Source organism: Rhinolophus hipposideros, assembly GCF_964194185.1.
Source record: "Rhinolophus hipposideros genome assembly, chromosome: 3".
Classification (NCBI taxonomy): Eukaryota; Metazoa; Chordata; class Mammalia; order Chiroptera; family Rhinolophidae; genus Rhinolophus; species Rhinolophus hipposideros.
In genome coordinates, this window is record NC_138049.1 from 101,533,161 (window position 1) to 101,560,163 (window position 27,003).

A 27,003-nucleotide genomic window follows, 5' to 3' on the forward strand; every position below is an offset into this window, starting at 1 on the left:
CATCCCTGGGGGCCCCTACACTCTGAGGACGACTCTCTGGACCATCCTGATGTGGTAGCTATCTACTTTATTCTTATGATTTTCCAGAAGGACATTAAACAAATTCCCTTGCTAACAACTCCCTCATTACTTTCTGAGGGCAGGTACAGTGTCTTTTCATCTACCTGGAACAGTGCCCAGCAGTGACTAGGACGCACACAGATGTATAATAAGCTCCTCTAAAGAGCATCTGTGAGGAAGGTAAGTTATGCGTGCTGGGTCGTTTTGCAAGTTAAATGATGAGGAGAAAAAAAACCCTCTCTGCCACATCTCCCAGGGGCTTATCTGTAAAGCCCTTAAAACACCCTCCTGACACAGCTTTTTCCTGTCAGAAGGGTGAGATTCACATTTTTCACATGTGAATATACATACATACATACCAAACCCATTGAGGAGAAAAGTTAGGAGATAAATGCCAACAATTCAGGGTACAGTTTCCCAAAATTTTACCTTCCCCACAACCATCCAATCGCTCATTTCCTGAGTATCAGGAATTTCAGTGGTACATTCCGGGAACCATGACACCTGCTCACAGGCACTGGGCTACAAACAAAAGAGAGGCAAGTCAGTCAGGTGAGACAGACCCTTGGGACCTCGTCAGGGCTTCCCCAAAACAATCAAGAGGGACTGAGAGAGAGATAGTAGGACAGGTCTCAGAAGCTGAGGCCAAATGCAGTGGTCAGACATGAGACTTGAGAGCCAGAATTCTGAAGTTTAATGTCTGAAGGCCAGGTCCAATTCTGGCTTGAATACCCAGAAACTTCCCAAACCTTCAAAGTGTCTTTCATTTGTTCCAAATGAAAGGTTGTTTCGTTTTTTGATGAATACCTACTAAGGCGAGGTACTCAGAATGCAGAGTTAAAGAGACATGGTCCTTGTCCCAAGAGGCCTACAATCGGAGCAGGAGGGACACAGAGAAGTACACATAGGACATGTGTCTGCGGTAAGGCAGTTACATCAGGAAGACTTAATGAATGAGTCTCACTTCCTGATGCCTTTCAAAGTGTTATTCACAAAACAAGTAGGATTCCTCACCTATTCCTTCCAAGACAGAGCAGAAACTGGCATCTCTCAGGCTGTTTCCTCTTAATTTTTTTACTTTCCTCATCAAGCTAAAACAGTGGTTTCAACCTGGCTATATTAGGGTCATCTGCAGTCCTCTTACAAAGTACTGATGCCTGGGCCCCAGCCTTAAAGTATACGGTTCTGTTGGTCTGCGGTGGCAACTGGGTATAAGTCCGTTTTTAGAAGTCCCCAGATGATTCTGATGTGCAGCTGGGGCTAAGCTCACTGGGCTGGAGAGACATGGATTGTGAAACCTAAAAGGTGGCTAACCTGCATGGCAGCTTCACACAGTCCCTCCCGAGCAAGTACGGAGAAGACATTCACCATTGCAAATTGAAAAATTGTGGTTCAAGGTAATATTACACGCTCTGAAAGGCATAAAATGGTATCACAATGCAAGGTCTCGAGGGCAAGCCAACCACCATCAACTGAGAAAAAGTTTAAAAGAAAAATTACTGAAGCTTTCGTCAGTGAATCTGGCAGTGAATCATGGCTTCTCCTCTTGGTCAAATCACCACCTTTAAGCATAAATGGTTGTGATTTATAAAGTCTTAAAAACAGAGCTCATCTATGCTTCGGATGCCCCTTTGGAGAGAAAACGCAGGCTCCATCTGTCTCCCCATGGAAGTCTGAACATAAAGGCTACCTGCAAAGTGGCCTTTGTCCGCAGCTTCCAACCTTGTACTCTAGGTTCCTGGGCGCAGCTGTCACTGAGCATGCTCCCTGTGGCGACTCCAGGAATGGATAATCACCGCAGGCCACCCAGACTCATCTACCTCAAGGAAGTGGCCACCATCTGATAGTGAAGCCAAACTCTTAACCAAAAGATAGGGCATTTTTTGTAAAAGGAACACTGAATTCTGGTAGATGATAATTAACAAAGCCCTGCTTCAAAAAAAATTTCAGTCTGTCTCCATTAAAAGCAAAGATTTTATGGGCAAATTTCGTTTTTCAAGTTCAGCAGAGTTAGTTCTAATTCTATGCACCACTGAGAGGATCAGGACTCTACTTCTTTTCACAGAGATGAAGACATGGAAAACATGTATTTTTGAGGTACAAACCTACATCTAGCACCCAACTACAAATATTTACCCTATTCTGCACCATCTCATCTGTTACCCTGCCCATGTCATCTCCTCACAATTACAAGGCGACACAGCAGGACACGCCCCCCCCCCAGGACCCATTAGCTCTTGGCCCGTCAGCATCTTACTCTGAAGCCTTATTAGGCTTTTATCATGCACAGGTTCACAGGAGTTTTTCCTGAACTAGAACATCAGAGAGACAAATAAAATATCAATTTTCCAGAGTTCAGAGCCACATACGAAGCTAAATTACAGCAACTATGTAGAAGACTAGACATTTGTGTTCTATTTTCTCTACTTTCAACTCTGTAATGGTAATATTTCACCATTATTTTTAGGTGCTTTTATTATACCTACTTCAAATCCTTTGTGGAATAAGGCAGGACATATGAGTAAATAAATGAATAGCATCTCAACATTGTGCCATGAAAAGGGATAAGAGTCTCGTGGTATTCAGGCTTAAAACAAACTGGTACCCAAGTAGGTAAGCAGACTAAACCCAGAATAAAAAAGCCACATGGCATTAACAAACACCTGTTTGACACCAGGACATCATAAACCTGTGGAGGATGGAGAGATGGCAACTAATCCAGTCACTCACACAAGGGGAGAGTGGGTTCTCACTGAATCCTTTCAGCAGAGGGAACACACTACCTGGTGAGGTATCTGATCTTGGGCACTAGTGGAAAGCTGCAGCTATTAAAGTTCTTTGTGGAGACAAACTCTGCCTTCCAGCATCTTCTACCTACTGATCTTAGATAGTCGTATATAAAGCAACAGGAAACAAATCCACCTCCTATCATATCCACAGCCCCACCCCCACCGCAACCCCAGTCTTCTGTTTTCCATCTGGGCATCCCCAGGACCTTCTGTGTAAGAAACTAGCTCAATCTCCACTAAGCACCGTCATCATACGGCCTCTGGAGGCTTCTAATCTGTTACTATGACTACTTAAAGGCATGCATCCAAAAATACGAGTGGCTTTCCCGCCTCCTCCTCCCCATCCCAGTTACCTCTGGCTCATCTCTCCAGTCCACGTTCAATTCCTGGTCAAAGCCTTGCAAAGTCAGGCCCAAACCTCTTCGACCTTTCTGATTAGAGGTCTCAACGATGTCCTTCCGACCCTGGCTGTATTTACCCAACCCTTCACCTTCCCTGAAGCCCATTTTGGCCTGAAAGAGAGAAGTTAAGGGAACATTCATAGAAATAAACATAATCATGGAGCAGTTCTATAAACAAATAGACATTTATTTAGCCCCTATCATGTGCCAGACATTGTGCTAAACCCTAAGAAATATAGAGGAATAAGGCCTAAAGCTTTCCCTCTAGCCTAATAAAGAAGCATGAATAAGTAACTGAGGGCCGTCCATTCTGGAGGTGAAGGTCTAGGGCAATCAGAGGTTGGATAAATGAGAAGGGACCTCACAGCTGTAATTAAATGTACCAGGAGTACCTAATGAATCTCATTGAACAACTACCCTTTCAGCTAATGTGTCTGATTAAGTGAGAAGTAAATCTACAGCAGGGTTGATAAAGAGAATGTAATTTAAAATGGAACCACTTTAAGAGGCAACTTCTACCTTACCCTCAGCTGGTCAAACAGCCTTACCAGGCAAGGACAATGAGGGTCTCTAGGAACTCAAATCAAGAGATGAACTGAAAAACAGCTTCATGTAAAACTGAGGTATGTAAAGTATTATAAGATCCAGGACAGAATCATTTTTTTTAAATGTCGCAACTGTCTATAAGCTCATGCTGAACTCTAGCGTCACTGGACCCAATTACACACCCCAAAAATCAGAAATCCCAAACTACACAGATCTTAAAAAGTGCAATCCTAAAAAGATCTGACTTCCCCTAGAGGGCCTATGGAAGGGGCATTACCAGCTCAAGAGCTAGACAGAATTCCTACAGTAGCCACAAATCTTTCCCCAGGTCAAAGAAGCTGAGTCACAAACCTCCCCATCTTCCACTTCCCCAAAATTTGTGGCCCCCAAACTACAATCCTGATTATGACTTCAGAAGTGGCAGTTCTCATTCTTAATTCACGCCCTCCAGGAATCCAAGTTTCATTTATTCAACTAGTGTTCACTATATATGCACTGCACGTACAAAGTTCATTAAGTGCCCCAGGGTCTAATGTATTCTCCACCTCTTACTAACTATGTAATTGTGAGTAAGTCACTAAAAGTTACTAACTGTACTCGACACACAATGGGAACTCAAAAATACCAGTTTTTGCTTCCCATCTTTTCAATTTCTTCCCCTACAAACTGGGATAGTAATACCTTCCTCACAGCGTTGTCTGAAGATTAAATACTGTATATGAAGAATCACTTTTCTCCTTGTTATACCAATACAGGTTCCCTTCTGTCACTCTGCTGCTGGAGCTTTAGAAACCCAAGCCCAGCGCTGACATACCATAAGCTTCTGGGAGACGCTGTTATACATGGAATAGCGAGAAGAAGTTCCCTCCACGAGGGAGTCTGCTTTGAAGGTATCATCGAAAGAGTCAGAGCTGCGCTGCTTCCCCTCAGTCTCGCTGTCCGACCCGCTTAGGCTTGTGGTAGATACTGGAAAAGAAAAAGGAAAAATGTTTTGCTGGGTTTGTGGCACAAAACAGCCTCCAGAAGTCCAAGTTTCATTTATTCAATTAGTGTTCACTATATATGCATTGTACATACAAAGTTCATTAAGTGACGCGGGTCAAATGTATTCTCTACCTCTTACTAACTATATAATTGTGAGTAAGTCACTAAAAGTTCCTACCTGTACTCGACACACAATGGGAACTCAAAAATATCAGTTTTTGTTTCCCATCCTTTCAATTTCTTCCCCTACAAAACTGGGATAGTAATACCTTGCTCACAGGGTTGTTTGAAGATTAAATAATGTATATGAATTTGGGGAATGTAATCAATAATGCTGTAAAGACTTGTAGGATATCCGATGGACACTTGTCTCGTTAGGGAGACCACCTCAGGGAAGATGTAGATGCCTGATCACTGCGCTGTACACCTGAAGCTGAACAATAATGAATGCCAACTACAAGTTTATATATATACATGTATATACATATATGTATATATATATGTATATACTTACAAGAAGCAGAGTACAGCATTAGGAATAGAGACAGTGGAAATGTAATGGCTCTGTGCGATGTCAGAGGGATAGTGGATGGGGGAGGGGGGTTCACACAGTGTGAGGGATATAAATGATAAACGTCTAAGTATTACTTTGTCTTGTGCACCTGAAACTAATAAAAAATTTTTTAAAAATAATGTATATGAAAGGAGATTGTTAAATATAAAATGTATTTATTAAAGATGCATTTGTCAGACTAACAGTTTCTGATTGTTTCATCTCCTAGTTTCCTTTGTTTTCAGTCCTTCAAACTTCCAGGTAAGAGGGTGCGTCTATAGCACAGACCCAGAGAAGAGCTGGCTCACAGGCAGAGAAAAGAGAGAACAGAAGAGGGAGGGGAGCAAAGGGAAGAAGGAAAAAGAGAAGAGGAAAGAGAAGGACAGGGAGGAGAATGCTGACAGAGGAGCTGCACCTGGGCGCTCTGGGGGGAGCTGGTGGCCCGAGTGAGCTAAGCCATTATCTTCATGGTCAACAACCTTGCTGCCAAAGGATGCCGAGTGAGACCCCCTTTAGCAGCTGCAAAATGTTGTGGGTTACCTGTCTCCTGGTCCAAAGCAGCCTGATCCACAGTCTAGCTATTCACCGTGACTGGCTCTTTCCCTCTCCTTTATAGGTAGGTGAATCTCTTAACTTGAAAGCTATTTCAACCCAGTGTAATTTTACTCAGGTAATTTCTCAACCAACCCACTCAACTTTGGAAATTGACTATCTCAGAAGTTTGGTTAACTATTTCTACATATTCCCATTGAAAATGGTATAAATACCAAGCAAGGAGGAACGCAGAACAGGAAATGAAGGTGGTGGTGTCCAATCTGATCCCAAGACTTGAGAAGTTATATAGCACTCAACCGTATACACATCTTATTAATATGTTATCGTGCTTATTTAAGAATAAAATAAAAAACGTTTCAATTTATGTGTGTTGTTCTTTCAAAGATCTATTACTGTTAGGATGGAAATGCTTATTATTTAGACCTAAATACTTAATAAACTGAACTGTTAGGTATTTATTTTGGCCTAGGGGCATGCTGAAAAAGTTATGGCAGCATTGAGGGTCCAAGACCCAAGAATACTTGCAAAACCGGGCCCTATGTACTGAAATGGACAGATCACCCAGGACATTTGTCACGTGAATAAGAGGAGAGCGAGGCCATACGCATGAGCACGGCGACCGAACTCCTGTGACTACAGAGGCAAAATAAGACTAGGTATCGTACTTCTTATAATTGCAAAAAGAGCTTTTGGAAGGAAAAACATACAAGAAGACCAAAAAAATTGATTATCTACACATTATCCAGGCATGGAGACAGAATACTAAAATGATTACTTGAAACAAGTGAAAGTGAAAGAAGTAAAACTTCACATTTTTATATCACTAGAGTTTATACTGAATATCTTTTTACATTTTTTTTGTTTATGAACCATGTGAACAACTATCTGTTAAAACTTACAACATTAAAAACAACACACAAAAAACCCCCACGGACTTAGCGATATGGCACAATCCCTTTAAGAAAGTAAGTCCCTGAGAAGAGATGAGTCAAAGCTTGGGAGGTAGTGAGGAGAGGTGCAGAGGGCAGCCAGTAAAACAATTCTTTATACACCAGATGGTCACTACTCAGGTATTCATAACTTAAGGACTATGATACATCGTAACTCTAAAGCCCATCTGCACATCCATTTCCCCACGAGAATACCAACTGGCGAAGGGCTGACATTCTAGAAGAGCGACGCCTTCCCAGCACCCAGGCCTGAGTCTGCCTTCACCGTGCTCCAGCAGCACAGTACTCACACCATCAGCTCGCACTCATCGCATTGCCTGGAAGCCAGCTGCTGGCGCAGGCCACGCCACTGGACAGGGTCACTCCCAGAGTATCAGGAACTGTGTCACAGTCAGCTTTGCATCTCCCACCCCTGGACTCAGGCTGTCCACTCACAGAAATTAAGTGCTCACTGGAGTGCATTTAAAGGACTCTCAGCCGGCTGTCATCTTTGCTAAGCACCAGCTATGGGTACAGCTCCGTAAGGCACTTCCTCTTACAATACCTCGTACGGCAGCGCAAGAGGTTCAGCCCTCAGAAATAATGAGGATTCGTGTCATCATACATTTGTTCAAACCCATAGCGCATACAACACCAAGAGCGAACCAGAATGTAAACCACGGACTCTAGGTGATAAGGAACTCTGGTGATAATGATGTGTCAATGTGGATTCATCAGTTGTAACAAATGTACCCCTCTGGTGAGATTATGTTGCCAATGGGGGAGGCTATGCATGGGTGGGGGCAGGGCGCAGAGGAGATACCTTTGTACTTTCCTTTAATTTTGCTGTGAACCTTAAACTACTCTAAAAAACATGAAGTCTTTAAAAAGAAATTTTTTTTAAGGGTAAAACAACAAAAAGTTTAAGCAAGGGATGGAGTATCTGTATCCTAAAAGAGAACTGGGCCCTCCTTAGACTATTACTCAGCAGCCCCCCGCGCCCAGTGGGCTGAAATAACGCACCTGTCAGATCTGCCTATATTGTTTAATAGATCAGACAACTCTGGTTCAGGACCTGCTCTATAAAAGGTCCATGCTATATGCAATGGGGTACTATCCAAAAGGAACAATCCTCCCCTCAGAGGGCTCAAAAATCTAATAGCTAAGACAAATATGCATTTTTAAGGATATAACATTTTGCAACAGAAAGAAAAGGCTGGTGAACATGTGTGAAAAAATTAGAATAAACTTAAGATGAACATACCTGGCTCCTAAGCAGTTAGCAAGGAGGGACGGGGGTGAGCACGCCCGTGTATGAGGCCCCTGGGCTGCCCTCCCCATAAGGTGGCTGCCCAATTCCCTTAACAAGGAGCCGACTTGTTTCCATGGACCAGATCAATGCAGCACACGTCAGAGTGTCAGAGTGCCAGCCTGCGGCTCGGAAGGAAAAGACCCAGGATGTTAACAATGAGTAACCATGGAAACTGAGAGGTGAAGTGATATTTATTTTCTGTTTTGCACTTTTATGCATTTTCTATGTGAGAAATAAGAATATATTAGTTTGAAAATGAGGGTAAAAAAAGATAAAGCTATAGAGAAATGAAGTACCATTCTAAGCTTAGGAAGAGATTGGTTTCTTTCCAGAGAAATCTTCAGAGGACAGCAGATCTGAGGGAAAGACCTCCTGGGGGGTGAAGACTAGGCGCCGGCCTTTCATCTCTTACCACCCATGCGCGGAGAGAGATGTGCTCTGAAAGTGCCCACATGCTAAAGAACCACCCTCCAAAGGTGCAGGTTCTCTCTGCACAGTTGCTTCCATGCCTTCCACCTGTACTGCCTAGTGTAGAAAGAGGTGGTGTTAGGAGTGTGGGCAACTCTGAGCACGGCCCTCAAGTTTCCAGGGATCCTAAAGTTTCCTTCAGGGCAGACCAGGGATCCAGGGTCCTGATTAACCAGAAGCTATAATGTTAAATCAGTTACAGGATTCTTTTTACCAGCTGTCTGGGATTCATAGGTCTGTCTATGAAAAGCTTGGGGAAACCTGGTATCTCCTCAAAGGAGCGTATGCACTGGGTCCAGCTCTAGGAAGGTGCCAGGCAGTCAGCTTTGCTTGAAGACCCATTAACGGGCGTCCATCAACAGTATGAGTATCCTTCAGGGCATGCAGGGTTCCAGAAACTTTTTTGTTTTCTTTGTCTTCATAACATTTTTGGACCAAAATGACAGAAACAAACAAATTTGGGTGGAAGGTTCATCAGGCAAATCAGTGGTGACTCTGGTGCAAAATTCCAACACCTGACTGACAAAGATCTTTCCACCCATTCTTCCTCTCTAAGTGTCACCTAATGTACAGCTGTCCTGTCCAGGTTCTGACAGTGAGGTTGATGGAGGCTCAAATACCATCCTACTAGGAATTACTTTGTGAGATCAAAAAGCATGCTGGGTAGACAGACAGGCCTTACTTCTCTTTTATTCCGTGTGGTATTAGAAGTCGATTCCTAGCCTGACATGATTTAGGACAATGTCCCCCAGATGGCTCCTGATTTCCGCAGACTACCACAGCCTCTAGTCATTTTTACCCCTTGGCCTTGGGGGCCACTCTTGCCAGATGAAAAGGAGACAACTGTTGTGGCTGTAGCAGAAAGTAAAGAGGAGCTCTTGTAATGAGGATATAAATTAACAGGAGTAATAAGGTCAGTCTATTAAAACCATTCGTTTCATTAAGAACTTGCCAAAGCTGGGCGGCATTCCCATTTACCTCCCAGGAGCTTCCCTTCTAAAACCTACCAGAGCCCAAAAGACTGGAGTTTTCACTTAAGATTTCTTCTCTACTTGATAGAGGTCATTACCCTTAAGTCATTTTAAAGAAGAAAGGTTCACTTTATAGAAGAATCTGAGGTTTTCCAGCGATTGACAAAATTTTTCACATGGCAACAGAACAGTAGGGCAAACATGCCAAGATTAGAAACGACAGTGATAACACACAAGGCAGGCAGATCCAACCACTAGTGACCAAGATGAACAGTGCAAAGACACAGAAGAATAAATTACGGATTTTAATAAACATTCGATCCTGCCTAACAATTGCTATGGAATACACTCATTCCTGTTTAAAGACTCAATTTCCCCCTCATACCAGACAAATGGTAACTCGTTAGAGCAATTTAAACAGATACCGATAAAGGAAGTTTTTGATTAAGGTCATGAATCTGGGCTGACAGGAAGGCAATGGTGTTTCAGGGAAAATAGCCTAGGTAGGGAAGAGGGAAACCTGGTAGAGGGGAAGGCACGTTAGTGGTGCCAGAGAAGGACCCTGGCCACTTCCAAAGCAGCACGCTGTGGGAGGGCCCAGCACCCAACCTGGATACAGCTCAGGAGAAAAGGTAATTGTCTTGGGGTCTCTACCAGTTTCCCTGTGAGAAACAACCACAACAAAATGACCTTCCTCTGGCTTTCCTCACTTCGAAAGGTTGCTATTTAACAGCAAATTTCCAAGAGTTTACTTAGGCTTGAAAATGCCTTCAAACTCCCCTTAAAATACTCAAAAGACCACATGATGCTATGGTGGCCATGACAACAACATCCCTTTTCTTCCTTACTCTGGTCAGATGTCAGTCTCTGACCTGGCAATGCAGCAGCTACCTTGTCAATAATGTAAAATAAACAAACAGATTAAACTAAATAGATCTATTAATGAGTCACCAAATTGATTTAGCAGAGGAAGCACAAGCCAGGCCCAGACAGACAGAAATAGTAACTACTGTTTGTTTTTCTAATTGTACTCCCTAAAGAGCATTCTTCAATCATCCACTTGAACAGTATGTCCAAGTAGAAGTGGTTGGAACAAAGGGAAACACACCTGCTTTAACGCCATGACTTGAATAGGAAAGCGGCATAGAGATCTCAGGGGACATGCAGTTTCTGGCAAGACAGTAAACTACCACGGCACACGGTCCAGGGAATGCCCGAGAGGAGCCAATACAGAACAGAGGTGATATAAATGCTACATATTAATGAAATGACCTTCTGTAGACGGGAAGAGGGATAGGCAAAATGAGAGAAGTGAAGTATTTTAAGCTTCTTGGGAAAGATAGTACTGTTGCCTCCTATCAATTCTAGTCAGTAAATATTTACTGAGCATTTACTCCATGCCAGGCATGGGGTCGGGGCAGGGGGACACAGGAAGCAACTTTGCTGATGACGACACAGACTCTCGCCTTCAGAGTTAATGCGGAGCTGCTCTTTCGTAAAATAAGTTGACCCGGGAAATCTAGCAATGTGTACTTGCCTCTGCCTCCTGCCTCATTCTCTGCAAATGAAAGGGACCAAATGGCCTATTGCCAGACGCATACCAGGTACTGGCCACCTCTAGACTTCCATTCTGTACACACGACAGCAAGTCAATCCTGAGTCATATAGTGCTATTTCCAGAAAAGGTTAAAGCTATTTGGTACAATTAAAGGGAGTCTGTGAGGAGGAGGGAGGTAATTTCAATTCACAACCACATTTTTTTTTAAATTTTTTATTTATTTAAGTGTGTTTTTCCAGGACCCATCAGCTCCAAGTCAAGTAGTTGTTTCAATCTAGTTGTGGAGGGCACAGCTCACAGTGGTCCACGTGGGAATTGAAACCGCAATCTTGTTCTTAAGAGCACCGCGCTCTAACCAACTGAGCCATCTGGCCACCCCCCACAATCACATTTTCAAAAGCTTCAAATTTCAATCAGACTGGTTCCCTTGATAGGTCCAAGGTCCTTAACTATATATATATATATATATATATATATACACACACACACACACACACACACATACACACACACATATATATATACATATGTGTATATATATGCACATACATATATATGCACATATGTGTACACACACACACACACTTACCTTCATCTACCTAGGAGTTGTCCTCTCTGTACTTCAAGATGATACTTGAGAGCAAATGATCCCCAAGATTCACTTGGAACTAGATCCTGCCACCACCTGAGCATCATTTATTCCCCCAGACACACTCTCCGTCGTTTTCAGCTGTACGTCCCTCTCTCCTAATACCCCAGAGCCCTACCAACGGAGACCTTCCCAAGCTGCTCAAATCTCAGGAGAACCAAAACTCCCTTTCCTCAACAGTCCTAGAACAAATGCACTCGATGTTTTTACCCTCCCACTTAGTAAACTTACTTACATATAGCTTTTCTCACCTCCCCTGGGATTTACTGTGACAACTTTAAAGGTATACATATCTCCACACACAAGGTTATAAGAGAGTCTCTTACCCAGCCAGGACCAAAGCCACAACAAATGCTTTATCAGCTGTACCATCTTCCAAGATTCTCCTCTCTGGACCAGCTTCTCAGTACAGCTGATGAGTAGGGCTGCCCTTCAATTAGCCTACCACTTGTGAATAAACTATTTTCTACCATCCTCAAAGGATGCTTTCCACCCATTCAGTTACCAATCTGTTACCAAACTTCATTCCAATTTACCAATGACCCAGCAGATGATCCAAAAGGCAGGATAGCTGGTGTATTGGGTTAAAAGTGTCCCCCAAAAGGTCATGTCACCCAGCACCTGGGAACGTGACATCTGGAAATCTCAGATGTAATCAAATTAAGACGAGGTCATACTGTATTATGATGTGCCCTAATCCAATGACCGACGTTGTTATAAGAGGGAAATTTGAACACAGAAATCCGCAGAGGCAGAGATAGGAGTTATGCTGCCGTAAGCCAAGGAACACCAAGGACTGCCAGCCACCACCAGACTCTAGACGAGGCAACAAAGGATTCCTTTCAAGAGCCTTAGGAGGGAGCCTAGCCCTGCTGACACCTTGATTTCAGACTTCTAACCTCTGGAACTGTGGAGAATAAATTTCTGTTGTTTTACCCACCCAGTTTGTGGTAATTTGTTAAAGCAGCCCTAGGAAATTAATACAACTGGCAAGTCAAGGTAAATACAAATGGAGCTCCTTTCTGATTGCCTGGTACTTGAGGCAAGCTCCTAGACACTTGACAACTTCTCACAGAAAGCATTTGTGGAAACTGTGAATGTCCAGAACCTCAAAAAAACAGGCAAAGCAAAATGCTACTTCCAAGCAGGTCAGTGAAATCCTTTGAGCTTAATGTAAACAGTGAATAAAGGGCTGTGCCAATTGATTTGGGTGTTTCTAATCACAACTGCTGAGGGAACTGAGAAAACAGAATGCAAAAACCTGAGGGCAATTAGGCCAGATCACTGCAGCAGAGAGCCTCAGGGTCACTAAAAACGATTAAAAGTACTGAACACTCAATGCTCACCACTAAAGGCATACCTGGTTTCATTGCACTTTATTTCAATTGACAGATTTTTTTTACAAATTAAAGGCAAGACCCTCCACCAGCAAAATGATTACGACTCACTTCATTGCAGTGGTCTGGACCCAAACTCACAGTATCTCCGAAGTATGCATGTACTTCCACCTGCTTGATGGCAGCAAAAGAGTGCCACCTACTGAAGGACCAGCAACAGAATCAAGGCATTTCTATAAAAATTCCAGTTTTTATTTAAAACAAGTTCCCCACTCCTAGTAGGAGAATGGCAGAAGGGAAGAGAGTCTACAGCCAACCTATCTCTGTAGAATTTGCCTAATTTTCCTCAAGGGGCAGTGGACTGTATTCTGCCCAATTCAAGTTCCAGGGATTCAAATAACCAGATGACCAGTGGCCTCAGAGCACACAGGCAAGCATACCTTTTGCTGCATGATTGACAGAGGAGGGAGGTTCATCGTCGGAGGTAGAGCTGAGGCTCAGGGCAAGCTCTGCAACTCTTTTCTTCTGCTTCTTGAGAGGGGCAGTGCATTCTGGATCATTTCTCCTCTTCATTGTTACTGCAATCAACCATAAACCCAGACAATCAGCTGCCCATGTGAGAGCCATTAGGATCAGCACAGGGATTCCAAAGTATAAATCGTAAGTGGGATGGGTGTGGGCCACTCCAAACAACTTAGAGTGCCAGCACTTGAATAGCCTCTTCCTCAAAATGAGGTCCAATGAGGATGCTAGCCAAGCTCTGGTTTTCAAAAATAGCTGTTAGTTTTACTGGAAAACGTGGGACTCATAGACCCAGATGCCTCTGGGTCATTGGTGTCAGAAACCAAAAAGTCATGGATCAACTCCACAAGCCACAGGGGAAAAATGGCCTTGGGTACTTGTTATCCCATACTTTTGATGACACATTGGCTATGCGTGACAATGTACACTGGAAATTTATTATGCAACCTAATGAATATTAACCAATATTTCCAAGCTGAAGGGACCATCCCAGAATGATTGTTCCATCACTGTTATTATTTTACCAGGATAATTAAGAGATTACATAATATGATACGAATACTGGTTTTTGGTTGACTTCAGGATGTTTGAAAACAAAGAACTGGGAAAGTTTTTAACCAGAGTAAGGAATGGAAGCTGCGGTTGACTGAGGTTGACTTAGGACGGAGGAAACAGAAGAGTGGGAAAGTTACTGGGAATGGAGGTAACCACAGCATAGGGCTTAGGTACAAAAACAGTAATTTTAAGAACAGGAACCCACTTCCACAAAACAAAAAAAAAAAAAAAAAAAAGAATGGAAACAGGCAGGCACCATGCCACCATCATCTGTGCCCACGGGTAGGTACATGAGAGGTAAGCATGAGAAAAAAAATGAGATGGGACAAATAATTATGAGACCTGTAATCTTAAGAAATGGCCAAGTGAAAGAGCAAGCAAGAGTAGTAGTGAATACAGTGTGGTTTATACACAACTGATTGGCCATAAGAGGACTCAGCAAAGAGAAAGGACTCAAAACGTTGGCGCGAACTGGTGGGTGAGCGGCTGGACTGCAATCCTTGGGGGCGGGGAGGTCTGGGGGCACAAGAACGGGCTTGAGTCACAGCAGCCACTGAGCAATAAAATCCAGATACCACTGATCCCGCCGACCTCACAAAACCCCGAATCACGTGTGTCACTTCTCTCCAGTTCAAGGATGAGCCAGTCAACCCAACGCGTAATCTCATCCTTCCTAAGGAGGCAGCCTCCAGGCACAGGTAGGGGCTTCCTGGGCAGTAGGAAGCACACAAGTCGCCCAACAAACAGAACGCAAGACCAAGCGGGGCCACATTTCACTTCCAACCTCAGTCTTACCATGCCCTCCACCTCCCACCGCCAAAGGTCCGCAACAGGAGCAAAAAGGGCCCCTCTAGTTCTTCGCGACTGTGGGGGCGACTGGAAGCCGGGAGAACTTAATATGGACAGTGTTGGGGTGGGTGCAAGAAAAGGCACAGCTGCGTGAAAGGCAGGAGACGCCGATGCTCCTCTCCAAATCACTTTAGACCTGAGCCTTCCAAATCATCTAATCCCACCCTCTCATTTTTCACTGGAAAAAACTGAGGCCCGAGAGGTGAAGGCCGCCCAGCTAACTGGTGCCCAGCTCAAGTGACCTACACAGGCCACAAAAACGTGCTCCGGCAGGGAACTTCCAAGCAGAAGGCAGAAGGCCTGTCTACCTGCTGCTTCCCCAGGGAAGGGGTGCCAATCCCCTCTCCACTACTCGCTCCCTGGGCCTCGGTTTCGCACGGCCACCCTTATGCATACAGGGAAGAGATGAGCTCCCATCTCCCTGGACCGGTCTTTGCACATGAAGATAACGTGAGTGTGTGAATGTATGCGCAGAGACGTTATGTCAGCGGCAGCTCGGGCTCCGGGGAGCTGGAGCAGCGGGGTGGGGGGAAGGGAGGAAGGGAGAGAGAAGCCAAGGAGGCGGCGAGGGGTGGGGGGCCGAGGCGGCGGTGGAGGGGACGATGGTGAGCCCGCGCGCCCGCCCGCTCGCTCCCCCCGGGCCGCGCGTCGGCACTCACACTGAGGGGAGAGGGCAAGCTGCCAGGGAGCGGAAAGGGGGGGGTCAGGCCGCCGCTGCCGCCGCCGCTGCCGCCGCCACCAGGCCTGGCCCTGCCGCTGCCAGAGCCGCCGGCTCCTCCCTCAGTTTCGTTTCCCAAGCCCGCCCGGGTCCGCCGGCCGCGCCGTCGCACTCCGGTCCCGCCCTACGGGCAGCGCAGCTTGATGACGTCACGGACCGACTCGCTCCGCCCATCCAGGGCCCGACCCGGGGAACACCTCTCCCCTTCTGGCCCGCCCCACCCCCCCAACCCGGGCAGTCCTAGGCGCCTGCGCGATAGAGCCAGCCCCGGAAGGACACAAAAGCAAAGGTATATATAACGAGTACCTTCTCTTCCAGCTTTGGGGTCGAAACACAAATACAAAAATTAAAAGCATCTCACTTAATCTCATTATTATCTTCATTTTACAAATTAAGAACAAGTTTAAAGAGGTAGATGGTAAACTCATTGAGGGCAGAAACCCAGTCTTCATGTTCAGAGATGTATTCCCAACGTCCAGCATATAGTAACATCCTCAACAGACGTTGAACGAAGGTCGGGAAGAAAAAAGGAATACTGCCGTTGGTATCTTACCATGTGGGTTCCCATTCGAAACCCTTCTAATTTTCAAGCCAATACGGCCAAAAGTCGGCAGAATATCCTCAGTCACTTTACACCCAAAATTCAAATCTGACCTTATGTTCTCCCATAAGCCTACTCTTTTTCCAGTGAATGACACCATCATTCTTTCTGTTTCAAACAGAAATCTGAGGAGGTGCCATCTCCCTCATTTTCCAACATACACGCCAATATAACTCCACTGAGTTTACCTCCTAATTATTTCTCACATCTATCCTTTCTTCTCCATCCCCATTGCCATTCCCCATGCACTCACCATCTCTCACCAGGATTTCTCCAAAATCTCCAAATCATCGTGCCTCTCTCCAGTCATGATCCTTCTAGTGCATTCTCCATAAAACCAAAGTTTTATGTTATGTTATATATCAATGTTATATATAAATTATATCTCCATAAAACAGGAAAAAAAGAAGTAAAAAAAGAGAGAACATGGGAGAATATCTTTGCAGAATTGGAATAGACAAAGATTTTTTTTTTTTTTTACATAGGACCAGAAAGCATTAATCAGAAGAAAAAAAAATGATAAATAGACTTTGTCAAAACAAAAAGCTTCTGGGCTGGCCTGGTGGCTCAGGCGGTTGGAGCTCCATGCTCCTAACTCCGAAGGCTGCCAGTTCGATTCCCACATGGGCCAGTGGGCTCTCAATCACAAGGTTGCCAGTTCGATTCCTTGAGTCCCACAAGGGATGGTGGGCAGAGCCCCTGCAACTAAAGATTGAACATGGCACCTTGAGCTGAGCTGCTGCTGAGCTCCCGAATGGCTCAGTTGGTTGGACTGTGTCCTCTCAACACAAGGTTGCCAGTTCGACTCCCGCAAGGGATGGTGGGCTGCACCCCCTGCAATGATAACTGGACCTGGAGCTGAGCTGCGCCCTCCACAACTAAGATTGAAAGGACAACAACTTGAAGCTGAACGGCACCCTCCACAACTAAGATTGAAAGGACAACTTGACTTGGAAAAAAAAAAAAGTCCTGGAAGTACACACTGTTCCCCAATAAAGTCCTGTTCCCCTTCCCCAATAAAATCTTTTTAAAAAAAAATAAAAAAGCTTCTGAAACTGATAGAGATCCAGTCAAGATGGCAGAGTAGGTAAACACTGTGCTTACCTCCTATCATGACCATATTAACACTTCAATTAAACTACAGAATAACCATCATTGAGAATCACCTGAAGTCTAGATGAACCGAAGCCCCACCACTAAGGACATACAGGAAAAACACCTAGAAACTCATAAGAGGGCCAGAGACATGGAACAGGCTGGTCCTACACCCGTGTGTGACCATTAAAAATTGGGAGGGATATCTCAGCTATAGAGGTCCCTCTGGGAGGAGCAAGGGGTCCCAGCCCCACACCAGGCTTCCCACCCCATAGTTCCAGTGTCGGGAAGAGAAACCCCCATAACTTCTGGATGTGAAAACCAGTAGACTATGTGGCTGAGTGAGGCTGGGTAGCTGCAGTCCCAGGCACTCCTCTTAAAAGACCCACACATGGACTTACTTGCTGACAAACTCACTCACTCTGAGCTCCACACTGGGGCAGCAGCTTGAAAGGTGCCAGGGACATAAGGGGAGGAACTGAGTTGTTTGGCTTCAGAGCAAGGGCTGGAGGCGGCTTTCTCCCAGACTGAGGAGCTGGCAAAAGCTATTGTTTCTTTGTTGAGCCGTCCTCACTCCCAGTGTGCAGATGCAGGTGGTCATATCTGAGTCTCCATAATCTGGTTAATGCTATTTGATTGCCCTGATTCCCAGAGACTCCACACAATTTTCAGACACACCCTAGCCACTTCCAGTGGCTTTTCCATATAAACAGCCTGCCTTGGCTCATGCTGAAGATATTCCTATAATCTCTCAAAGTTTCACAAAACCCATACAAGTGGCATTTGGCTTCAGCATGTCCTGTACCTCTGGCTGAGCAACCCTAAGCCCAGTACTAGCCACAGCCAGCCCTGGTTCCCAGCTCAGCCACTTGAGACACCTCCAAGTCCAGCAAGAGTGGTGGCCATCTGCAGGTTGCTTTGTGGCTAGTGCCAGGTGGCCGTTGGGCAGGGCTGAACTTGGGCTGAATTTGACCTACTATGAGGTCCCTCCCAGGAGGCCCCAGGGCTGGCATGCCCAGTGGCCAGCTTCAAAGCCAGCCAGAGCATCACCCAGCTGCCTCCAGGGATGACACACCCAAAAGGCACCAGAGCCCTGCTAAAGCAAATCCTGCTCTATAGGGTCAGCCTCTGTACAACAGCCCCTCCACTGCAGTCACAGCCAGGCCTCACAACCGATAAGCCTGAGGATCGATCCCTTCTATTGACATGCAAAAAGCAACCAAGGCTCAACTACAACAGGAGAGTACACACAACCCACACAAGGGACACACCTGAAGTACCTGGCTCAGGTGACCAGGAAGACTGTGCCATTAAGTTCAATAGCACACCTGTTCTGTAAGACCATTCTGTTAAGACCAAGAGGCATAGCAGCTCTACCTAATACATAGAAACAACCACAGGGAGGCAGCCCAAATGGGGAGACAAAAGAAGCATGTCTCAAATAAAAGAATAGAACAAAGCTCCAGAAAAAGAACTAAACAAAATAGAGACAAGCAATCTACTAAATGCAGAGTTCTAAGCACTGGTTACAAAGATTCTCAATGAACTCAAGGAGAACTTCAACAGATAGGGAATATAAAAATGGAGAAAGAAAACAAAAAAGAACCAGTCAAAAATAAAGACTACAATAACTGAAATGAAGAATACATCAGAGAGAATCAACAGTAGATTAGATAAAGCAGAGGATCGAATCAGTGATTTAGAAGATAAGGTAGCAGAAAACACCCAATTAGAACAACAACAAAAAAAAAGAATCTAAAAGTATGAGGATAGTTTAAGGGGCCTCCAGGACAACATCAAGCAAACCAACATGCATATCATTGGGGTAACAAAATGAGAAGCGTTTCAAAAGAAATAGAGAAAGATAATAATATTTGATGCAGATGAAATATTTGAAGAAATAATGGTTGAAAACTTCCAAAAGTTGGCAAAAGACATAAACTTACTGATTCAAGAAACTCAGTAACATCCAAACAGGAAAAAACTCAAAGAAATATATTTCCAAACCTACAATAACCAAACCACTAAAAGCTAAAGGCAAATAAAATATCTTGAAAACAGCTGGAAAAAAAACTGTGCATCCCATATAGGAAAACAACAATTAGAATGGCATCAGAAATGTCAGAAATGAAGGAAGAACAATAAAAATTGTTAATATCTAAGTAAATATAATAGACTTGTTTTTCTCCTCTTAAGTTTTTAAAATTTTGCATGACAGCTGAAAGCAAAAAATATAACACTGTCTGATGGAATTTTCAATGTCTGTAGAAGTACTATACACGACAACTACAACCAATGGAGTAGGGCAAAAGAACCTATAAGGTGTTAAGCCTTCTACATTCCACTTAATGTAGTAAAATATTAATTCTAAATAGACTGAGAAAAGTTAAGTGTGTATATGGGCATACCTCATTTGATTGCACTTCTCTTTATTGTCTTCATAGATGTTGCATTTTTTTTTTTACAAAGAGAAGGCAAGACCCTCCACCAGCAAACATATTATGTCTCTCTTTATTCTGATACTCACTTTATTGTTGTGGCCTGGAGCCAAACCTACAAAATCTCTGAGGTATGCCTGTATTGTAATCCCTAGAGCAACCTCTTAAAAAAAGATTTAGGAATTCCAACTTCTGAAATGTCAGAGTAAAAACCTCTGGAATACAATCCTCCATAAAAAGCAATGAAAACAAAGGTAAAATTGTTGAAATCAACTTTTTAGAACTCTGGAAATAAACCAAAGACTTGCAACAATTCAAGGAGTGTTTCTTCAAGAAAAGTAGTCTCAATAAGAACAAGGAGCTTTGTGACAGTTTACTTGCCCCAATCCTATTTCCTTATTGCCTGTTCTACAGTAGATTTGAAAACCAAAACCACGCAACCATGGTAGCTGTAAGAACCCATAGGCTAATAGCCAATATAGAGGACAAAACAGGCTTGGAGATCCCTTACCCCAAGAAATGTTACTATTTGACCTGTCTGGAAGCTCAACTGAAAAGCTCCATTTTCAGGGCTTGTCTTTATTTTACTTGACTCAGAGGTCACTCTGTGCAAAGAGTGCTATTTAAAAGGCATTGTCAGAAGCAGACGAGTGGCTCAGTTGGTTACAGTGTGAGCTCTGGGCAACGGGGCTGCCAGTTCAATTCCCACATGGGCCAGCGAGCTGCACCCTCCGCAACTAGAATGAAGTCAATGAGCTGCTGCTCAGCTCCCAGGTTGCCAGATGGCTCAGTTGGTTGGAGAGCGGGCTCTCAACTACAAGGTTGCTTTGACTCCTGCAAGGGATGGTGGGCTGCACCCCCTGCAACTAACAAAGTCAACTGGACCTGGAGCTGAGCTGCACCCTCAACAACTAAGATTGAAAGGACAACAACTTGACTTAGGAAAGTCCTGGAAATACACACTGTTCCCCAATAAAGTCCTGTTCTCCTTCCCCAATAAAATCTTCAAATAAATAAATAAATAAATAAATAAATAAATAAATGAATAAATGAATAAAAAGGCATTGTCAAAAATAATCAGTTCAGTTGTTTAACATTGCAGCTGCCTGAGGCAGCTTTATCAATTGGAGCTAATAAAAAACTAAGAAATATCTGGGAATCCGTTGCCCATAGCGGGGTCTCTGAAAATCTCCAGAATATTCCTAGGTGTTTAGAAGGCCGCATGATGTGCAGCGCTATGCACATGTCCAGGGAAAACCTGAGAAGGCCCTAATCTCTCACCTCTGACTGATTCTGAGGCTCTGTACAAGACAAAGGCAAAGTTGTAAACTGCCTATCAGAGCATTGAAGCCATGCTCTAATACACAAGCTCTTGACAAAGGATAGGAGATGTATTGGTTCAAGGCATTTAAGGAAATCTGTCTACTCATTAGCTGGTCATTAAGCTAACCAAGCAGAAACTTCAGTGGCCATGCATGACAAAGAATGCAGACTTTACAGAATTAGTTCAGGAAAATCACTGAAAAACAGCAACAAAAACACACTGTACTTGAAAAAATGTATTCTGCTGTTGTTGCATGAAGTGTTCTATAAGTGTCAATCAGATCTACTTGACTGATAAAGTTCAGTTTTTTTATATCCTTGCTGATTTCTGTCTACTGTTTCACTGTTTCCTGGGGTGGGAGGAGAGTGTCTTATATCCACAATTTCCACATGATTTGAAACATTCAGTTTTCAACACATAAAGAAATGATAAAATATGTCCTATACATGGTGGGGAGGGGGTTAGGTTAGGAGAAGCAATCAACAGAAACTAGGTCTGATGAAGCCCAGAAGCTGAACCTAGTAGACAATGGTTTTATATCAGCAATTATAATATATTCAAAGAATTAATAGAAGTTATATCTAAACAATTAAAAGAAAGTGAGACAATGTCTCACCAAAGAGAGAACATCAATAAAAAAAATAGAATTATTTTTAAAAAGAATGAAATAGAAAGTCTAGACTTTGAAAAGTACAACTGATAAGAAAATTTCACTGTTGGGGCTTCCTGTGGACTGAATTGTGTACCCCACAAAATCTATGTGTTGAAGCCCTAACTCCCAATGTGATTGTATTTGGAGATAGGGCTGTTAGGAGGTAATTAAAGTTAAATGGCGTCATAACAGATCCTCAATAAGATTAACAGTTTTTTTGTCATCAGAAATCATAGTGGCCAGACAGCAATAGGATGACATATTCAAAGATCTAAAAGAAAAAAAAATTGTCAGCCAAAAAGTCTATATCCAGAAAAACTATCCTGGAAAAAAAGCAACAAAACCAAACTGGGGTGGGGGATGGGGGTCCTGTAAAGGAGAAGTTAAGATAGTCCCAGATACACAGAAACAGAGGGTTTGTCATTATCAGACTTGCCTTACAAGAAATACTGAAAGGAGTTCTTTAAGCTGAAAAAAAGGACACTAGACAATATATTGAATCCACACAAAGAAGTATATAGCACCAGTAAGTGTTCTGTCAAATCCATTTTGGGAGAAGACAAATAAAAACAGTAAAAAAAAAAAAAAAAATCACATTCAGAGCTCTCTTCCTCCTCTTCCTCCTCCTCCTCCTCCTCCTCCTCCTCCTATACTTCCTCCTCCTCCTCCTCCTCCTCCTCCTCCAGTGTACAAAACAATATAGTGATTAGACATTTACATACCTCACAAAGTGATAACTCCAATAAATCTATTGGAGTTAATCTATTACCCACCTGACACTACATAGTTATTATATTCCCTATGCTGTACTTTACATCCCCGTGACTGGTTTTTAAATTATAGTTGACACACAATATTATTTTATATTAGCTTGAGGTGTAAAGTACAGTGATTAGACATTTATATAATTTATGAAGTGATCCTCCCGATAAGTCTAGTACCCATCTGACACCATAAATAGTTTTTACACTATTACTGACTATATCCCCAATATTGTAGTTTACATTCTGTGACTCTTTCATAACAATCAATTTGTATTTCTTAATCCCTTCACTTTCTTACCCAGCCCCCAAACTTCCCTCCCATCTAGTAACCATCAGTTTGTTCTCTATAGCTATGAGTCTGTTTAGGTTTTGGTTGGTTGTTTATTTTGTTCTTTAGATTCCACATATAAGTGAGATCATATGGTATTTGTCTTTCTCAGTCTGACTTATTTCACTTAGCATAATAACCTCTAGGTCCATCCATGTTGTTGCAAATGGTAAGATTTCATTCCATTTTGTGGTTGAGTAATATCCCATTGTATATACTCAAATGTAACACCTCATCTTTATCCAATCATCTATTGATGGGCATTTTGGTTGTATCCGTATCTGGGCTATTGTAAATAGTGCTGCAGTGAATATTGGGGTGCGTATATCTTTTTGAATTAGTGCTTTGGATTTTTTTTTATATATAAATACCCAGAAGTGGAATTGTTGGGTCACAAGATAGTTCTATTTTTAATTTTTTGAGGAATCTCTATACTGTTTTCTATTGGGGATACAGCAGTTTGCAATCCCACCAACAGTGCACAAGGGTTCCCTTTTCTCCACGTCCTCGCCAACACTTGTTTGTTGATTTACTGATGACAGCGATTCTGACAGATGTAACGTGATATCTCAGTTATAATTTGCATTTTTCTGAGGATTAGGGGATGTAGAGCATTTTTTCATATGTCTATTGGCCATGTGTATGTCTTCTTTAGAGAAATGTCTAGTCCGGTCCTCTGCCCACTGTTAATTAGATTGTTTGGCTTTTTGGTGTTGAGTTGTATTAGCCTTTATGAATTTTGGATATTAACCACTTACCAGGTGTATCATTGGTGAGTATCTTCTCCCATTCAGTAGAATGCCTTTCCAGTTTTTTTTTTGCTGATTTCCTTCACTGTGCAAAAACTTTTTAATTTGATGTAGTCTCATTTGTTTATTTTTTCTTTTGTTTCCCTTGCCTCAGGAAATATATCAGTAAAAGTTTTACTAAAGGTAATGTCTGAGAGTTTACTGCCTATTTTTTCTTCTATGACTTTTATGGTTTCAGGTTACATTTGTCTTTATCCATTTAGAGTTTATTCTTGTATATTGTGTAAGAAGATGGTTCAGTTTCCTTTTTTTTTTTTTTTTGCATGTATCTGCCCAGTTTTTCCAGCACCATTTATTAAATAGGCTGTCTTTACCCCCGATGTATATCTTTGCTTCCTTTGTCATGGATTACATGACCACATAGGCATGGGTTTAATTCTAAGCCCTTTATTCTGTTCCATTGATATATGTGTCTGTTTTTATGCAAATATCATGCTGTTTTGGTTCTAGATCCTTGCTTTTCATGACTTTGAATATTTTGTGCCAATCCCTTCTTGCTTGCAAACTTTCTGTTGAGAAATCAGCTGACAATCTTATGGGAACTCCCTCGTAAGTAATTAGTTGACTTGCTGCTTTTAGGATTCTCTCTTTGTCTTTAACCTTTGCCATTTTAATTATAATGTGTCTTGGTGTAGGCCTGTTTGGGTTCATGTTGTTTGGGACTCTGCACTTTCTGGGCTGGTATGTCCATTTCCTTCACCAAGTTAGGAAAGTTTTCAGTCATTATTTATCAAATAGATTCTCAATCACTTGCTTTCTCTCTTTTCCTTCTGGTACCCCTATGATGCAAATGGTGTTACACTTGATGTCCCAAAGGTCTCTTAAACTATTCTCATTTTATTTGGATTATTTTTTTCTTTTTGCTGTTCTGACTGGGTGTTTTCTGCTACCTTGTTTTCCCAATCACTGATTTGGTCCTCTGCTTCATCTTGTCTGCTGGTGATACCTTCTACTACATTCTTCATTTCAGTTATTGTATTCCTCATTTCTGACTGATTTTCTTTATAGTTTATATGTTGTTTTTTTATGCCATGTTTGGCCATGTCCACAGCTTATGGGCTACTGTGGAGGTGGGGGGCAGCTAACCCCCTGAAGTGGGACTCACCCCAGTGGGCTCTGGTGCCTGCTGAGATCTCCTTTTGGGTGTGCCATTTGTGGGGCTAACTGGGTGGTGCTCTGCTATGGTCTGAAGCCAAGCTCCAGGTATGTTGGTTCTGGGGCCTTTTGGGAGGTACTCTGGTGTATGCCCAGGTTAGCCACTGCCTGTGACTGGCTGAGGTCTACCTGGTAGGAGCTACAAAGTGATCCATGGTTGGTTGCTGCTTGTGCTGGATCTGGAGGCATGGGGGAGAGGCCACATTGTGAACCGAGGGTGGCTGCGACCAGTACTGGGCCTGGCATAGCTCTGCCCAAAGCCTAGGGCAACAATCTGTGACTGGCTGAGGCCTGCTGCCACTTTCTGGCGCCTGTAAGACTCAGCCACTGATAGAGCTCATGTAGTTTGTGACTTGGATGAGGCAGGGTCTCAGGGAGTCACGAGGATGGGATGAGTGGTGTTCACCAGGTTAATGTAGATTCTGGTTTGGTGCCAGTGCTGAGCCTGGAGGTACTCAGCAAAAGCCTCAGAGCACACTGAGGTCAGCCACCACCTTCTTGGGGCCTGGGGACCCCTGAGAGTTGTCCAAGAAATAGAGCAATGTGGGTGGTGCTGGCTGCTTGATGAGAAATTGTCTTGGTCATTGAACGAGTTGGGTGGGGTAGGGTCACAGGGAGTCACCAGGGTGGAGTGAGCAGAGTTCACCAGGGCAATGCAGATTCAGATTTAGCCAAGTGGGGGAGGGCTCAACACAGGAAAGATGGTGTCCACCTGTAGGCTGCATGGGAGGATTCTACACAGGGAAAATGGTGATTGTCCTTCTAGTTCTCACCCTGAGCCATACAACTCAGTCTCTCCCTGTATGTCCTGATGCCTCTCGAGTCAGTATTCCTCCGCCACAGCACAGGGTGAGTGTCTGTGAGCGACTGAGTCTGTGTGTGGGCCCTTTAAGAGGATGTCTGGGTTTCCTGCAGCCTTCAGTCTCACCCAGATGGTCAGAATCCCCAGCCAGATGTTGTGGAGGATCTTCTTCCCAGCACCAATACTCCAGTTTGGTGAGCCCAGTGTGGGGTTGGGCTCCTCACTCCTCCAAGGGGAACCTCCATGGTCAAGGTATCCCTCCTGATTCTCAGCCCCCACAGAAGGTATGGGGCTGACCTGCTCTGCATCTCCACCCCTCTTCCCAGCCTCAATGTGGCTTCTTCTTTATATCCTTAGTTATAGGACTTCTGTTCAGCTAAACTTCAGATAGTTCTCCAGGTTGATTGTTCTATAATTTAGTTGTACTTTTAATGTGGTCACAGGAGGAGGCAAGCACAATGTTCATCTAATCTACTCCACTATTTTGGATCTCCAGTTTTCTTATTTTAAATGCTCATTATTTTCCAAGGAAAAATAACACACAAATGCCACCTGTACAACCTATTGAGTGTTCATGCCTTTACTTCCAAACACAGATAACATACAAAGAGGAAGATTAAGGGGAAAAGTAAAAGAAACGAACCTCGCTTCTCACAGAACTTGTAACACTATCGTGTGAGAAATAAACTTGTATCATGTGTGAGAAATAATAAATTACCGTAAATAATATCCTGTAACAGTTACCTAACCATTAGGTATGCTTGAAACTGCCTAGCCCACACTTCTAGACTGCACACTTGTTCATGTTACAAAAGGTCAAGCTGCCTTATTGAGAGTTAAGAATTCTCATTTGAACTGTTGATTTGTAAAACGAACCAACAACGGAAACAACGCACATCTTTGTTTGTTTGATCAACAAACAATTTTTGATAGAAATTCTTGGAAAACAACAAAGATATCTGAGTTATCAATGTGAGAAAAACATCAATTACTAGGTGCAGAGTTTTCCAATGGCTGGCCAGCTACATCACACAAAGGTTAAGTACATAGAAGACTATAATCATGTATTATCTAGCTGTAGATCTAACAATACTGTAATTTTAAGTAATTTTGAATAGAAATAATATTTTAAAATATCTACAGCAATTTTCATGTGATATGAAAATAGCTATGGTTACTGTTAGTGACAAAGTCACATATACTAATATTACTGGAGTTTGTTGCCTACTGTATTATCTATTGTTGCATAACAAATCTCCCCCAAGCTTTGTAGTTTAAA

At 43.2% G+C, this 27,003-nt stretch overlaps 1 protein-coding gene across 3 annotated transcripts in view; it reads right to left on the minus strand.

Moving 5' to 3' along the window:
- The window catches only part of CMTR1 (cap methyltransferase 1), a 46,094-nt gene extending 30,212 nt beyond the window's left edge, over nt 1–15,882 (minus strand). The window contains exons 1-5 of one of the 3 annotated variants that reach the window (XR_013993130.1): nt 15,698–15,877; nt 13,553–13,690; nt 4,611–4,762; nt 3,203–3,361; nt 490–582 (exon numbers count right to left, since the gene is read on the minus strand). Coding sequence is in view for 2 of the 3 variants with exons in the window: in XM_081044974.1 (XP_080901100.1) it covers nt 490–582; nt 3,203–3,361; nt 4,611–4,762; nt 13,553–13,685 (537 nt within the window). In the remaining variant the exon portion in view is untranslated. Of the gene's footprint in view, nt 1–489; nt 583–3,202; nt 3,362–4,610; nt 4,763–8,081; nt 8,201–13,552; nt 13,691–15,697 lie in introns of those variants that run through there. The other 2 variants (XM_081044974.1, XM_081044975.1) reach the window with 2 other exon arrangements.
- Between the last annotated feature and the right edge of the window lie 11,121 nt (nt 15,883–27,003).